At 38.3% G+C, this 17,169-nt stretch overlaps 2 protein-coding genes across 5 annotated transcripts; both read right to left on the minus strand.

Moving 5' to 3' along the window:
- Positions 1 to 857: 857 nt before the first annotated feature.
- LOC116254598 (terpene synthase 6, chloroplastic) lies at positions 858 to 7,942 on the minus strand. Of its 3 annotated transcripts, XM_031630083.2 has the most exons (15): positions 6,951 to 7,942; positions 6,808 to 6,851; positions 6,354 to 6,651; positions 6,063 to 6,246; positions 3,845 to 4,062; positions 3,629 to 3,749; positions 3,454 to 3,551; positions 3,092 to 3,312; positions 2,859 to 2,971; positions 2,609 to 2,707; positions 2,312 to 2,527; positions 2,087 to 2,228; positions 1,765 to 2,010; positions 1,372 to 1,519; positions 1,144 to 1,283 (listed from the first exon to the last, which is right to left on the minus strand). In XM_031630083.2, exons 1-14 carry the CDS (start codon positions 7,198 to 7,200, stop codon positions 1,415 to 1,417), a joined length of 2,355 nt encoding a protein of 784 aa, XP_031485943.1. In that variant the 5' UTR covers positions 7,201 to 7,942; the 3' UTR covers positions 1,144 to 1,283; positions 1,372 to 1,414. The 3 variants fall into 3 exon arrangements, with proteins under 3 accessions (XP_031485940.1, XP_031485943.1, XP_031485941.1); XM_031630080.2 differs by lacking the exon at positions 1,372 to 1,519 and having other exon boundaries at positions 858 to 1,283; XM_031630081.2 differs by having other exon boundaries at positions 1,246 to 1,519.
- Positions 7,943 to 10,051: 2,109 nt separating this feature from the next.
- LOC116254905 (pentatricopeptide repeat-containing protein At1g79490, mitochondrial) lies at positions 10,052 to 15,223 on the minus strand. 2 transcript variants are annotated; one of them, XM_031630547.2, is made up of 2 exons: positions 12,525 to 15,223; positions 10,052 to 10,375 (listed from the first exon to the last, which is right to left on the minus strand). In XM_031630547.2, the coding sequence occupies exon 1, from the start codon at positions 15,004 to 15,006 to the stop codon at positions 12,538 to 12,540; it is 2,469 nt and encodes an 822-aa protein (XP_031486407.1). In that variant the 5' UTR covers positions 15,007 to 15,223; the 3' UTR covers positions 10,052 to 10,375; positions 12,525 to 12,537. The 2 variants fall into 2 exon arrangements, with proteins under 2 accessions (XP_031486407.1, XP_031486408.1); XM_031630548.2 differs by having other exon boundaries at positions 10,052 to 10,384.
- Between the last annotated feature and the right edge of the window lie 1,946 nt (positions 15,224 to 17,169).

The following is a 17,169-nucleotide window of genomic DNA, read 5'->3' on the forward strand; positions in this document are numbered from 1 at the left end:
TTCCAGAAATTGGTTCTACAAGTTAGTTCATGACTTTCAACATCAGGCAGATAGCTAAGATTTAGGTGTGCAAGCGTGCACATACACACACACACACACACACATTCGTTAGTCAGTTTATGTGTTGCTTATATTCATAAATTCACGTGAATTCTTAAAGTCATCCATGCATATACACTTCATCTATTTTTCACTTCATATCAAGTTTAATAATCATTGGAAGAAATCAACTAGGAATTTCCAAATCAGATAATTGTGGTATTATGATCTCATGATCGACGAATTGCAAACATAATAATACCTGCACGGAGTTCATGCTGGACTTGGTATGAGACAAAAGCTCGAAGAAGCTGCTGTCAAACATCAGTTGAGCTTAAACATCCCTTGTTTCAGTTCGTCCAGCTTGTTTCTCAGACAAAGTAACTTTTGATATTCAAAACTATACGTTCATCCTCACAAATATGAACTACAAGTTTGCCAAACACATTCGATAGAACGGAACGTATCCTAAATCACATTTAACTAGAGTGTCATTTTGTCCTTGTTCTTGTATCCTGACCCTGAGCAGTGGCACAGGGCATAAAATTTTTTTAGAGTTGGACAAAGAGCACACTGTTGATTTGTAATAGGCCTCGACACCCTCCGCTGACAGGGGCTAGGCTTAGGCCAGGCAGTAATGGCCACACTGGGCCTAACCTTAAATAGGATATGTTGCAACTTGATATTTAAGGTGGAACTACCCAATGCCAGACTGAGCCTGATAGGACCAGAAAAGCCTGGCTCAAGACCAATTTCCCCAAAAACCCGCACTCCCTGCTCGTTGAGCTACAAAAAAGTTGGATCAGGATCGTCACAGATTGGCCAACCAATGCTTCCAATGTATAGAATATCTACGTTTCTGAATAATTATGAGTACAATATTATTGGAATGAAAGATGCTGTCTTAAATATTAAAATCAAATCTAAGCAATCATCTGCTAGGCAGAAGAAAGATCAAGAGGCGCATGAATGACTGCATAAATGGCACCCATCATTTCTTTTGGGGAGGTGAACCCATCACAATTGGCATAGAAGAGGTGAAGGATTCTGCACATCTTCCAGAACAGATCTTTACATGCTCGAGGGACCTCACTGCCACTGTTTTTCACAACTAGACCCAGCAGTTCCTGCCTGCTCTCATCTATGATGCTCCTTATTTGTCTAATTGCTTCCTCCTCAGAAGCACACGCCCGCTCTCTCATATACAATGATATGCTGCTCAACTTCCCCTCACTGCTTTCTCTCTGCAAATGAAATTCAGTAATGATTATCAGTATCTAGTCATTTGTCCTAATTCTATTCCTCGCCCGAAGGACAATGACTTGTACACACATTGAAATGCTTTTGAAATTCACTGCTGGAAACTGAGCCCAGTTTAGCAGAATGGAGGTATGTCATCATCACTACCAGTTACAGGACGTGAACCATGGCCAAAGTAGAGGCGTGTTGCAGCTTGTGAATGCAAAACAACCTGGAGATGCTGATCAGAGGATACTTTTGGTTTAGCAGGTCATGAATTTAGATTATATATCTTGGTCAAATAGTGAGTCAACCTACCGCATGGCCTAGACGATGATGGAACTAAGCAAAGCAACAACTTAATCAAACATTTTGCAATCTAACCAGCAGCTATCGTTCAAGGTATACAGTCATGCAGACAGACCAGACATTTTCAGAGATATCATCAGCCATACTGAAATGGTGCAACAGCAAGTTAGAACAAACCTGAAAACCTTGAACATCATTGAGGAGGCGCCCACATGTGCTGGTAAGTAGGAAAAGTTGCTCGTATTCAGGAAGATTTATTACCTCATCTGAAACTACTGGCCCAACAAAATAGAGTGCAGGCAGAATGATTGGTCCTAAGGCAAATGATACCCTTGAATTTGTCATATATTCATCCAGCGTAGGCACCTTCTTATCTATTTTCCACTCAGCCTCTTTCATCATTGACCTTAGCAGATTAAGCCACTAATGCAATATGAAAATGAGAAATTCTGATTTGAAGAGAACAAAAAACCACGTTCAGTTAAAAACATATTCTTACTATTTGCTTCAGATGGCCTCTAATATTTCTTCCCTGCCAAGACATGGCTGCAGCAACTAAATCACTGACTGTGCTGCAGAGTGCAGAAAATATGATCTCCACTTGTGAAGAACAACAATCAGCAGGTGAGCTTGCATCCATTCTGCAAAAAAGATAAAAGGAAATTCCTTGTAAACATGAACTTCTGAAGAATTATAAGTTCCAAGAACTGTAAGGTCTACATACTTTTGAACTAATTCTATAAGATTTTCCAGCTCTTCTCTGGAGCCGCCAATATCAAAAAAGTCATCAACTACAGTTGTAAGGACTCCATTTTTGGCCCATGACATGCGTGCAGTAGCCATTTCAGGAGCAAAAAGTGTTGCTGCTGCAGAGAAATAACAGTAGGACAGTTTTTGCCTGGCAAACGTAAGGTGATGCAATCTGTTTTCTTCAACCCATCTGGGAGTGTGAACAGAAGGTAACCATAAGGCTTCACTATTAAGAGAGGCATTTTACCACCATAGCATAGTTTCAACATACCTATCCAGTTGCTGTAGTTCTTCACGGTATAGAGATTGGCACCAGGTGAAATCTTTAATGGCCAACCCCATGAAATCCTTATGGTTAACATGGTTGATCCTGGAAAATGCATGGGAACAACAGAAATGAACTTTAAATTACAATAGATGTCTGTGTAATGAGGAATTAACAGAAAAAAGCTTTTTTGTGTGTGTGCAAGCTGACGCTCAAATATGGCACTTAACTGTGCAGTGAGGTGCTAATAACTTACTTGTATGGTGCTTTTAGAATGTGGATAGAAGCAGCATTGCAGTTCTCTATGTTTCTCCTGCTTGCAAGACGTTCCAGGTTCATGTGGTAAGGAAACTTGAGGGCATAATCCACCTGAAAATTGCCATACATGAACTTGTGCCCATTTTTTGTAATGCCTACAGAACTCAAATCTCGATTGCTAAGGCCAGCTAATGAATGTTCTGCTTTTTAAGCACCAATTCTAGCATTTACCTCTTTGGTTATCACTCTCGTGAATTCATCCCTTTGATTAATCATGGAAAGCTTTTTCTTCAGAAAATCACTCGACCAGGATTTGAGATTTTGAAGAGCTGGTTCACTTCTGCTAGCAGTAATTTGTGAAGCCCTGTATAATTCTAACACAGCACTTATATCAGATGTGTGTCCTTCCATTGAGGTCGAAAGCATCACTTCATTGGACCCATCAAAAACATCTGCATCCACACTTTCAAATAACTTAGCTACATTGTCCTTCAAACAAAGGTTAGTGATAAACTGATAAGGCCGTAGAACTCTCTCTCTCTCTCTCTCTCTCTCTCTCTCTCACACACACACACACACACACACACAATTACCTGAACAAATTTCATACCCGTTCATCCTAAGGTGTCGAAATGCAAGGGCGGATGTGGTTACATCCGAGAATAAATCTTCATCATTTTCCAACCAACATCTGATCCTCATCAAAGAGAAGGAAATAAGTACTAAAGAATTATAACTGAAGATTACAGTCAGCACTGAGCCCACTACCTATAAGTATCATCCATTATAGTGTTAATCTCGTTTCTAAAATACCGATCAATTCCCAACTTCTCAATGTTGTCAACCAACAATAGACGGGCATATATATCAACAGGATAAATGGTTGGAACTGCAAAGAATTTGGATGAAGAAAGAAAATTACGCAGAAGAATTGTTAAAAAGCATGCAAAGTAATTTATTTAGGCATCCCATGTTAAATGATACCTGCATTCTGAAATCTACATAAAAGAGATGTTAAGTACTCAAAACATCTTGTGTCTTGAAGATTAATAAGAGCAGCTGCAGTGGCTGATGGCGAATTAAAAAGAGATCCGTTCTTCCTCTGATATTTCATCACTTCTTCCCAGCCTAGCAACTGGCCTAATCCTTCTGCAAGATATGCCAAACAAGCCTTCTTCCCTTTCGAGGTATTATGACAGATTCTACAACAACAAAAGGCCAGTGATATTATAAGTTGCAAATAAAAAGGATTTGAAATAGAGGAAAATCTGAAAAACCAAATCTAGTAAATGATATATAAAATATCAGTGATGAAAGCTGCAACTACTAGAGGTTGCCTTAGCTTCTCAATGCAGACTATGTTGAGCTTCTGTGGAAGATCAAGACCATCTAGTTTTCTCATTCTCTGTTTATTACAAAAGCAATCTGATTATATGTGATGTCCTGGTTTGGTCTACTGAAAATCCCTCTGGTGTTTTTTGCTCCATTTTCCTTTGGTGGAAGAGGAAGAAGTTTTGTTGAAAAGAATGGAGGAGGTGCTGGCTTCTTTGTTTCAATATTAGTGTTTGGAAAATCTGGTTAATTCCGTAATCAAGCTTTCCATATAGAGGAATGCAGAACCATTGCCCAAGAAAGGCATGTAGTTTGGGATGCATGTTCTGAGTCATTTTTAAAACAGAATTGGTCAAGCCAAATTCTTGAAGCATTAAGCCTGTGGTTAAAGTCAAAAACATTCTCCCAAATCTGGTTGTTAAAATCTATGGAAGGTTGGATGATTGAAGTTCCAACTTCTGTTTTGAAGGGAGAAACATTTTGCAGTGCTGTCCTTTGGTGTAACAGACAAGTTGCTGTGAAATATGCAGGGTTGCTCAGGGCTGTTGAATTCTGGGCATGGCGCTGCTTTTAGACCATGCCCAAGCTGCAGTTCCCACTCATGTGCAATCCATTTCTGTAAGATCTAATAACATGAGGTGGAAGAGGTGGTTGCAGGACAGTTAGTTAGGTGCCAACATCTACATGGACAGATTTCATTGTTTGAAGGAAGGATATGAAATTATGGCTGTTTCAGATGATTTTCTGTCCACCGAGTTTATTATTCTGTTAATAGGTCTTCCAGAGTCTGCTTCTTAGGCCTGTTGGCCTGTGCTTTTGTGCTCGTGTTAGTAGCGAGTTTGCCTTCGTCTGATTCTTTCATTCTTTATTCTTTTATTCTTTCTCATCTCAAATAAATTCAATGGGACGACACCAGCCTCCTTGCTGCGGCAGAAGAAAAAGAGAAAAAATTTCAGAAGTGCCCATAATGGGCACTGTGTGCTGCTCAAATATAAATACTACAAAGGAGTTCAACCTGTGACATATTAGTCTATGCAGTCAACCAGAATACAGGGCAAGCTCAGGGACAAATTATGATAGATACATCCTTTTTAGTTTTGCAAGTTTGTTTGAAACAGAAACTAATTTGCAATGAAATAGTTGTGATTCCAAGAACACTTTTACTGTCTTGAAAATCCTAAAATGTATCAGAAAATTTCAAATATTTGCATAAAGGTTATCTTCCTCTCAAATACCAATCTAAATATCCTCTATCTATAATCAGTAGTAAGCAATATCTTATGTTCAGCAAAGCCTGCTGAAGCAGAGAAACCTGCCTTAATGTCTGTCTAGTAATAAGTGGTACCCAAAGGTTATCCTATTCATCCAACAGCATTCTATTAACAAATTGGAAATAAATTTGAAGATGAAGAAACAGAAGGATGGACAGAGATGTTAAAGGATTAGTGTCACCGCTTATCTCATCCAATTACACATTCAAAACCCCCTCTAAGCAGTTAGACTTGGTCCTGTTGGCAGTATCAAACCTAAGTCGAAGACCGTCACTACCAGAATCTATTCTCGGACCTGATGCCCATAGAACTCAATATTCTGATCCGTTTATTTGTACTAGAAACCATCAGCCATCACCTTTCAGGAAGTACACAAAATGGTTATCTAGATTCAACTTGTTTCATAGAGATTTCCCCATCGTAATATATTGTGAAACTGCGACGACAAAATTGAGAACCTTAAAAAAAAAAAGGTCGGATACCCAGACAACTAAGATTAGAACTTGCACTGAGCTATGATTATAATACATATCAATTTTGATCTGTAAAGGAATTCAAGGAAAGAATTTCAGAGAAAGGAAACAGATGAAAATGTTCACCTCCTAAACTCTGAGTCTCTCTTATCAAGCATGCGGCGAACATGGCTTGCACTTAAAGGAAAATTCAAGTTCAGGTCTCTTGCATATTCAAGAAGTCCAGGAAAAATAATGTCAAAACCAATTGGAGAATGCTGTTCCTCATATTTATCTGCATCCTCAAACTTGGACTCGATGAAGTATAGACCTGCAGACATTTTCATCATCACCACCCGTGAAAAGGAGACAGAAAAAAGGAGACTTAAAAAGCATTACGTTGGTGTATGTGTGCGCGAGAGCAGAAAGAGGCGGTACCTTTTTCAATGTATTTATCCCCAACGTTCCACTTCTTGAGAGCAAGAACACAAGCCAAGGTGGAGGTCAGAGAGCTCCTGAGAAGACAGGGATGCTCGTCGTGGAGATCATCAAAGGAGCCATCTCGTCGCTGGTTCTCAAGTACCCAGTTAAGGCACTGAGGAAAAAGAGGAGAACCTGCAGAAGATGATGGGATCATGGCGACCCAAGCAGTGTCATACGCAGAAATAGACACTTCGAGATTACGAAACATCTCTTTCATTCCGTTCATCCTCAAATTCATATCTTCTTGGTGCCCCTGCAATTGGTCCTCAACAAACGTCAACAATTCTATTCCACCATGCGACGACCAAAAACAAAAAAGAACATCAAGAAAGCGTGAAGAAACGAACTATAACAAAAAGCCGATAGTGCATCCCAAAGAAAACAGAAGAAAGAAGATGGCTGATGATACCAGAGCAGGATTCTTGGCCTCTGGATGAAGAGGAACGGAAAAGCCTGCAAAATATGCAAAGAAAGAGATGAAGGCAAATCAAATAGCATAACACGACGGATGAACGTGGCATGTGACACTGATGGTGGTGGTGATACTGTTACCTAGTGATGATGCAGAGGGTCTGGCTGAGGTTGGTCTCCTGTGACGATTTCGGAGATGATGGCCCTTCGTGGGGTGGAGGTTTGGGTATCTAGCAAGGAACATGGTTGAATTTCCACAGCCAACAGCCACACAAAGAGAGAGAGAGAGAGAGAGAGAGAGAAAGTGTATATATAGGTGTGTTCTCTCCCCTTCGCATGCGGTTGTATCAATGGGATACCTCAAACAGATGCTCTTTCCTCCATTTCCCATGCGTTACATTAGTGTGGGATACACTTTTTCTTCTTCCTCTCAAACAGATGCTCTTTCCTCCCTTTCCCATGCGTTACATTAGTGTGGGATACACTTTTTCTTCTTCCTCTCAAGCAGATGCTCTGCTGCAGAATGGGTAGAAAGAGAGAAAAGCCAAACGTTTGTCTTGTCCCTTTGCGATGCATTATATTAGTGGGATACACTTGTTCTATCAAACAGATGCTCTGTTGCAGAACGGAGGGACCCAGGCCTTATCGGGGGAGGGTGCAGTGTATAAGGAAAAGGGAGAGAAAAAGACAGGAGCCGAAAAAAATGGGAATCCATTAAAACGACGACAAGGCGCCGTGAAGTTACCAAAAAGGATTGTGGAGAATTAACAGCAAGGGTGGGAGCAAGGTGTAAGAGAAAGGAAGGTGACCTACAACTTGCATTTAGAGACCAATCCAGAGAACGAGGTGCAATGGTGGAGACCGCGAAATCATATGGCAGTGGTGTCGCCTAATCTTCCATCATTGTGTTCTTCCCATATTCGCAACAGCAGCGACATTGAAGGCGTCACCATTGAAGGAGATGGCCAGCCGCATGCCCTTCTCAAATAAGAGCTCGGATCTATCCATCGTGTGAACAGTGAAGTTCGCCCCAAACGCCAAGTACATGGTGATGGTGGAGAGAATGAAATCGCAAGAGAAGCAACCGAAAGCCTCTGGGATTTTGTGCATTCGAGAAGAGAAGGGAGAGAAGACCCGAACAGACATGGGAAACAGACAGGCAGGGGCACCAGTATATAATATCGAAATTTTAGAGGCACTGCAGAAAAAATTACTAAAAAATATTAATGAGGTGATTGGCGTGTAGGCAATTAGCCTTCACGGACATTCAGGGAGCGAGAAATTGGCCAACTCGAACTTGATTTAGGGAGCGAGAAGATTGGCCAACTCGAACTTGATTGGACTCACATATAGCTCAGTTCGAGATCAATTCGAGCTTCGTGAGGTGAATTAGAGCAAGACTCGCTTAACCAAGTTCGAGCTCCAGCTCGTCTCGTTTAAGCTGTGTCTCTTAATATATATTTTATGCTTAATTTTTTTACATTTTTATTTAAACCATTTTAATTTTTTAAGTACAAAAATAAGTATTAATGTTAATCAAGTTTAATTGAGTCGAGTTCATCCAATTTAAACTCGACTAGTTTACAAACTCAGTTATCAGTTAAGTTCAAACTAAACTTGTTTCGAATTGAACTTAATTGAACGAGTTCAAGTCAAACCTGATTGGTTTAAGCATTCCTACCTGCCTTTATTACTGCAAAAGAATGGGATCCCACGGATAGCTGGATACATGGCTCGATAAAAGATACGTCTGCCGGTTATTTGACCAAAAGCCGAACTTTCGAAAATGTATGAATATGAGATATAAAAATATTGTGTAGGATATTTATTTAAAAGTAAATCTGAATTTGAGTTCAAATTTGTTGAAATATTTGTTTAAATATGTATCTGAATCCTAATCCAATTAGATATCATTTTTTAAATCCGATCCAATCCAATTTCTTAGTCAGACAGTAAGTTGGCCGGCCATCCACGGGTTTGTATACTTCCTTACTTGCGTGAAATCTTATTTAACCAAGAAAATTAATCAAGTGATTAAAGTTTTTCAAAAAACTAAGAATAATTATTAAGTTTCCTTGGCAAGGAAGGGCAACAAAGATAGTTGATTGTCATTAAAATTTTTACACTTGAATCAATGGAATACATTGCCTCAAAAGAGCATAGAGTGGCTGGTCGGGCTGTGGGGGAATGAAAAGACATATTTCTAATTCAATTTATGTTATTCGGCCTCTTTTGCAGGTGGTGAGTCCTAATCCTTACGCTCCTCCGAATCAATGCAACACCTTCATGTTGTCCCAAGTGGTTGCTTATTTCATCATTTTTCAGAAAAAGAAAAACTATGTTACACCGATGCTGAAAAGAAGATTTTGATGTCCTAATATTTAAAAAAATGGAGATAACTGCTTAAGTTTACAAATACACGTTCAAGCAATTGAAAATGTTACACCATATTTAAAAGCAATATTTTACACTTAATAAGATGAAAGTTCCATTAAACCAATTATTTTTCATAATCTACATTTTTATCTGGTCTCGACTGGTCGGCCTTTTTCATTAATAGTGTGTGTGCGCGTATATGTAGAGAGAGAAAGAGCATGTGTGTGCAACTGTGTGTCTGTAAATATACATAAAAATATTGTTTGTTGATGTTTTAAAGGAATTCTCTTTTTTTATTAAAAGAAAATTGCCTTTCAAGTATATTTTGACGTTTTTCATTGCGTTTGTTTGTAGATTATTTTATATTCAAATTATTTTCTAAAAGTATATCAAAATTTGAGCAGTTATTTTTACGTTTCTCCACTGATAACCATTGCTTTTTCTATATCAAACTTTTCTTGCCAACATTTCCCATAAACTCAACCTCAATAATATATTTTAAACATATACTAGGTAACATAATAAATAATAATATTTAGATGAGCACAACAATCTCCATTGCCCAAAATATTTACATGAGCACATCATAAAGGAAAAATAAAATACAAACTTAACGAACAACAAATATGACCTGTTGCACATTTGTTAACAAAGAATCATGCAGCACGAGATAACTTAAGCTTATAAATAATAAATCAGATTACACGCTTAATAAACAATAAATATAAATTATTTCACATTTATTAACAAACAAATCATGAGATGAATCAAGCCTCCACCCAAAAATTAGAGACCAACTTCTTGGCCACGACTGGAACATGGTTCACAAATTTGTAATTTTTTAAAAAGAAAATTTACTTTTGCTGACAGACTAGAATTTCTTTCCAATTGCATGAAATGGATCGATAAATAGCAGTCAGCAATCAGCAGTCACATATAATAAATGTGCCGAAAGTGGTTGGCTGTAGGTACTTTTGCAGGCTTGGAAGGAGCTGTAAGAACAGGCTGACGTCAAACAGAAGTGAGACCTTCATTTCCTACAGGGACAAAGATGATGCTGCTCCTGGCTGTCTGAGCAGTGAAGGACCGATCACGGTGGTTGTCTTTCCAGGTACATGATGAAACAATCATAGGCTTGTATCAGGTAGATCTCAGAAAACCAAGGCTAGGACCCTTGAACCAGAGTTTTGCTGCAGAAACTTGAAAGAATGATGTCAGCACTGACCTCTATATTGAATCTATTGCCAAATAATTGAGAATTGAAACAAACCAAATTAAGATGATTAAGTTTTATATTTTCAAAGCAAAAGCCAGAAAAGTAGAAGAACATTTGAAAAATGTATTGCAAAAGCAGGCAAAGATGAATATTCTGGTGGAAAGGCTGGCATGGAGAATTACCACTCCAAAACAAGAGGAAATGTAAAAATTCCAGTATCTTCCATCAGATCGAATCATAGCATAAGACTGTTTTATGTGCAAAGCATGGAACCATCTAAAGCTAGCACGTGCTTATCTCCAGTTTTAAGCAATTTCTGAGAGCTTGAGTATATGAAATGACGTATGGAGCTTGAGTATATGATACGCCTGAATTTAAGTCTTAACCAAGGAATCTACTGCAAAAGATTCTAATCTCCCATGAACAAACACACACACACACACACATATAAACTATGATAATGGTTTCACTAAATTTTCACTAATGGCTATATATCAGTTGCATCTTGCCTCTGCAATTAAGTCAAATTGATTATAGCAGATCAGCAGACTAGATGAATGCAGAAGATGAAGATCTCCATAGAAACCAGAAGACAGGTTTATGCAACAGCCAACAAGTGAGTTCTTTATGTGTTGGTTTACACGAGAAAAGTTCAAGGACGAGGTTGAAGCAATCAAAAAAGTGCCTTACAGTGACATCAAAAAGTAATTTCACTGATTCACATGAAATAATCAAGAAACAGGAAAAGTATTTAAAGATTCATGAGTAGCCAATGACTACATGAGTAAAAGAGGTAACGAAGACACCAGTGCACCAGCTGAGCAGATAACTAGTATTTTAGTTGCAAAACGTGCAGTTTACTAGGTAAAATGCTGATCAGGCCGGACATGATAATATTTCATCGATATTGGAAGATAACAAAGGCCACATACCAGCCCCAGAGCTCCAAGCAGTAACCTATTAAATCATCAAAAACGAATGCAGATAGAAAACTTGACAAAGTTGATGATAGGCCAAAAAAAAAAAATCAATATAAGCATGTGAAATGATGCTAAAAAGTTTTGAAGATTGGGACAATCTTTACAGAACTTATGAAGGCTTATCCTCCAAAACTCGGAAAAGAACAGAAATCAATCCAAAGGTAACCATCAGCTTGATATATCTGCTCTCGAACAGATAAACTATGACTGGAAAAGACTCAGATACTGCCAACGGATGGAAGCCGCACAAAGGAACATAAACAACAAAGAAAGGGAGTTCCCATGACGAAATCTTCAGGAAGAACAACAAGAAGAAACTAGGAAGGACCACTTTCAAAATGGTAAGATAGGATTTCATGGAATTTAATTGAAAGAACTTTAGTTACTCTATGCAACAAATGCAGGATAAGGAAATGCCTACCAAGTGGCGATCAAGAAAAGTGATGTAAAAAATGCAAACAGAAATTCTTTGAACAAATAAAATCTATTCAAAAAACATGTCTAGAAGGACTATAAAAAATGCTTCTAGTTCTAGGTTTGTCTCAATAAAATTTTCCTTCAAATTTAGCTTCCAAGATTGCAGCTTAAATCCACTTCCTTCTTTGGCTCCATTATCCACAACCCCGTAACCTAATTTTCCAGGACACTGTAAATCTTGGTCTGCATATTTTATTTGATTTCCTTCCAACAAAATTCATGCATGCATGTGGTGCTTTGACTGATGAACCATATTGAAGAACTCTAATACAGAAAAGTACCCATGACCATAAAATCCAAAGGCAACCTTTTTCTCTAACCCTTTTTCCAAGAAACCAGAGTTTTGAAGGCACTTGCCTAGCATTTAGTGAAACATCAGCTTCACAAAATTTATCGTCAGTTGTTTTTTTACAAATTTCATACAAGTAGTTGCAAGCAGAAAAAAAATGAGTTTGCAGTACATGAAAATTCACATTCTCACCAATGTTAACATATTTCCAGTTCCAATTTTTTTCAAACATATAAAAAAGAAGCAGAAAAAAGAAGGTTCCATGAAGGACTGAACATATTATCATTCCATTTATCATTAAAATACCATCACAAGCTCACATGATTTTCAGAAGAAAAGTGCTTTAATGGGGAAGTACCCAAAACAGGTCATCTTACCCAAATCTTGGATTTACTTTCTCAAAGACAGTGGCCTAGGAGGGGAACTAGATCTAATTTCAGGAGCTGAACTCGGAAACAATATGTTGAGTTTGTGCATGAGAATGTCAGATCTTGATGGAATTTCATTTAGAAGAAATTGTTGCACGATTGGCTTTTTAAACCATTCCATCACAGAATCACCTGGGGCTCTGAGAACCACCTTACTGACCTCAAAAGGTGATTCTACTGTACTCAGAATCTGTGCTATCACAATCTTCAATGTAGGCCCAGTAACAAGTTTTATCCTTCTAGGAATAACTCCATAGTACAACATCCTCTTCCTAAACCTATGTAGAGTGTGGACCACAGCAATTAGTGCAGCACCAACCGACAAGTTTCTGACATCAAGAGACCAGGCAATATGCTGATCAAATACTATCGCCTTGGGGAAAAGCTTGTTTTCATAAGCAACTTTCCAAACACAACGAGCACGATTTATTTGTCCCATAAGAACCAAATAGTTAAGAAGCACATTAACAAAGTATCTAGCTGCTCCTTCATCCACTCCATAATCAATTCCCTGGAAAAATTCTCTCACAAATGACAGAACTGGCTGCTTCCTCTGTTCCGTTCCAGTAAAAAGGCCACACATGAACGAATGCGCCTTGTGCTTTGTACTGCTCAAGATTGACATGAGCTGCCTTTCTTGCTGCTCGACTTGGCACCTTACTAGATAGGCTAGTATTGATGTATAGAGTATGAGATCTGCTTTGGCACCCGAAGATATGTATGTCTCAAGAAGCGGTTTGGCCGACTCATAGACCCCAGTTTTCATGCACGATTCAAACAGCTGCCTGATTATGAAGTTGTTTGTTTTAATCCCAGATGAACCCATAAAGCGAAGCCATCTCAATGCAAGATCCACAGAGCCATCCTTAATGTAAATCATTAGAACATCACTAGCATTCACATCAACAGAGAACCCAACAGACCTCATCTCCAACAAAATCTTGGCTGCTACATCGACCAGTTTCTTGTTTGCCAGCATAGTTAAGACTGATGTATATGTGCTCAGGTTTGGTCTAAGACCAGCAGTTGCCATTGAGTTGTAGAGCCTCATTGCCTCATCAACTAGCCCACGTGCAGCATGCATTTCTACAAGACAGGAGTAAGTGATTGGTGTTGGAAGAAATCCAGCCTTCTCCATATCAGAAAATATTGACATGGCAGTCTCTAGTTTCCCTGATTTTGCGTGTGCTTCAACCATCATGGTATGCAATCCATAGTTAGGCCTAAAGCCTGAACGTTTCATCTCATCCCAAAGCCTCATAGCCATCTCAAGTTTTCCAGCCTTTGCAAATGACTCTACCAATGAAACAAACATGGTTGCAGATGGCTTAATGCCAGCAGCCTGCATTTCTGTATACATTCTCATTGTGCCTTCAAGCCTCCCAGCTTTCCCCAATGAATCAACAAGTGACACAAAAATCCCAACACTGGGCCGCATGAACTTCTGCTTCATCTCTTCAAAAAGCTTGCAAGCAGCATCAAGCCGTCCGGATTTTGCAAGATTTGGTATCATCAGCTCGTAAGTTGGTCCATCAAGTGAACAGCCCACTCTTTCCATTATCTCATAGATCTCAAAAGCTTTATAAGGAAGACCCTTATTCAGAAACAGTGTTATAAGCGAATTATACGTACGTGCATCAGTTTGGCACCCGGCCTCCTGCATTTTCTTAAAGCAACAGAATGACAATTCCAAGTTCCCCCCTTGGGCAAGATGCTGAATGGCCCTGCTATATGCAGTAAATGATTTACTACCACACTCCTCAATCATCTCATCAAACAAAGTCCGAATTCCTTCAAAGTCCCCATATTGATTCAATCTATCAAACAATATCACATAGCATTCATCACTAGAGATGTATCCAGGCTGCTTCTTGGCCCATCTGAACAGACTCAACGAGTCATCAACCTCTGCAATCCCTCTCAACGCCTGATTCACGTGCACCATCTTCGGCGTGACAAGAATCCTGTCCAAGTGGGCCTCCATTTCCGGTCCCCATTTCCATCTTTTAACAATTTCAATGATTTTCGCGACGATGGCAGCGTCGGAAAATGCTTTTCTAACACCGCCTACGAGAACATGATCATCGACTCCGGGCTCCACCGACCGGATTCCCTTGTCGGACCCGATGACTTCGCCTGACTCATCCAAGTACACGACTTCATCAGTCCATTTGGGATTCCCAGCAGGATCTTGAGAGGTAGAAAACCCCCTAAAATTAGCACTAAGCCAACTAGAAAGAACAGAACCCGAGGTGGGTAGGTCTCCACAACCATAACCACGACTTCCACTCTCTGTTCTACTACCATAGAACTTCAGCACGAAATCATTGTAACTAGACATTCGCGTTATACTATGAGAAGAAGCATAAAGGCTTGTTGCAGTATGTCTAGACGAAAAGCGAGTTCGAAACAGGGAAAGAAGACGCACCATTTGTTCAGGAATCAAGAAAAAGATCGAAAGCAACGTCTCCTTTTGCTCTTTGAGATGAACATCATCGGAGACGACGAAAAAAGCTGAAGAGAGAAAACCGCGAACTCGGCACCCCCTGAGAGTCGCAAGCGAGGAGGGAAGAATGGAGCACGGGTTCCAGTTCCAAAGGTCTCCTCTTGCATTGGCAAAAATAACGCCGAGTTTTGTTATACTTTTCGTTAAACCTGTAAAGAAACGAGAGAGAGAGTGAGAGATTTAACTCAAATCTTGACTTTCGGGATATAGAAATTTTGATTGAACTGGGTTTAAGGAAATCGTATTCTGATTAGGATTTGGTTTTTCCAGTAATAAATATCACCTTTAGGATAAGTTGCTCATTGACTGTTTTTCTTCGTATCTATATTCAATTGGACTTTCAAAATCGAATCTTAATTTCATTGTTGAACTTGGAATTGGGTCCGAATGTAGGGAAACTCCATCAAATTAAGATTTGGGATCTATGCGGATGCAGCTTCAAAAATTAGACTCCAATTGTGACTTTTTTCTTCATTCAGATTTGAATCGAGGTCTGTATTTGAATGTGCATCTATTTTAACAATTGGCAATCCTCTCAAGACATAAAGCAAGTGTATACCGTAATAATAGAGTTATTAATTAAGGAGTTATTTGGTAGTAAGAACAACAATATACTATTTTATGATTAGAGCAAATACATGAAACAGTATGTTACTATTTTCATTATCAAACGACCATTTAAAGGCCGTTTAGCTACAGTAAACAATTTGCTACTATTTCATGGAATACTATGTTACACGGTTATGTGGATCTATCTCAATCCTTAGAGCAGATTTATAAAATAGCAAGAAACTATTCTCAATAATAAACAACTCACTAAAGATTTCACACCATTAGGAGAGCAACAAAGTCTTTCAGCCTCTAAGTTTGATTTCTCAAATTATGTTGTCAACTGATCTTAGTAAAGCAGTACATCTCACCCAAATCGGATCTGTTGACATTCATGTCAATCTAAGGCAATTGTCAGATTCGTTCTAAACATTTTTACTTTTAATGCAAAACCAAAATTGTCATTCTACTACTTGTTGTAGGCATAGGCATGTCAACACATTGGATATGAATTAGATATACCCTTAATTGTATCCATATTTTCGAATATTCATATATTTGGATTCAAATTCAGATTTAAATAAGAACAAAGAAAAGTCATATTTGAATTTGATTTAAATCTGATTTCGACATTTATATTCCAGTCGAACTTTGAAGCAAATCTGGCCGATTTTCAAACTGAAAGAGCATTAGACATGAGATATTTATTTAAAGCTAAATCTGATCGGAGGTTTATATATATTCAAATCCAAATTCAACAGAGTGTCATATCTTAAATCTGAATCTGATCTGATTTATTAATTCAATAGTATTTTTTTTTCATGTGCAATCTTTTCGGAACGGTTTAGTCGGAGGTCGTGGTTTTACCATGGGCAGCTTATCATGGTCACGTATATGTATCATTGTTGAATATTTTTTCTTTTTAGGAACCTTTGTGATTTTGTTAAAATGAAAACGATTTCTACCAAATTTGATACCAAAGGTCCAATCTGAAACATTTATATAAAAGTAGGACGGATCTGTCGATAAAGCAAAATGGATCGGATCCAAACATGAGATTGAAAAAGAAAAAGAAAAAGAAACAGAAGCAGAAGAGAAAAAGACTTCTGAAATGATATTGCCATATCTACTTTATACTTAACTCATATCTTTTTAATATTTTTTATGTTTGTACTATTTGTATTGCATATAAGACATTTTTACGGGGATTTGATTTGATACCTTTTGCTATGTATTTAAAGATGAGGCTTCTCCGAAATTTTTTTGGGCAACGGTAAAAAAAAGGAAGGGACATTCACTTTAGAAACTAAGAATTTTTGGTTAAAATATTGGCATCAGACGTGAGTCGACCTATAGAATCTTATGCGAAGGCAGCCATATGGGCCGAATTGGCATAAAATTTTCATTTTTTATTTTTACATAATATAAGAACAAAAAAATACTGATATATTCAAGGGATGACGGGGGATCATATTTGAATGAGATATACCCTTTATCATATTCAATCCATCAAATGTTCGTATTTGGATTCAAATGCAA

The sequence above is a fragment of the Nymphaea colorata genome, chromosome 5 (genome assembly GCF_008831285.2).
Source record: "Nymphaea colorata isolate Beijing-Zhang1983 chromosome 5, ASM883128v2, whole genome shotgun sequence".
NCBI classification, from domain to species: domain Eukaryota; kingdom Viridiplantae; phylum Streptophyta; class Magnoliopsida; order Nymphaeales; family Nymphaeaceae; genus Nymphaea; species Nymphaea colorata.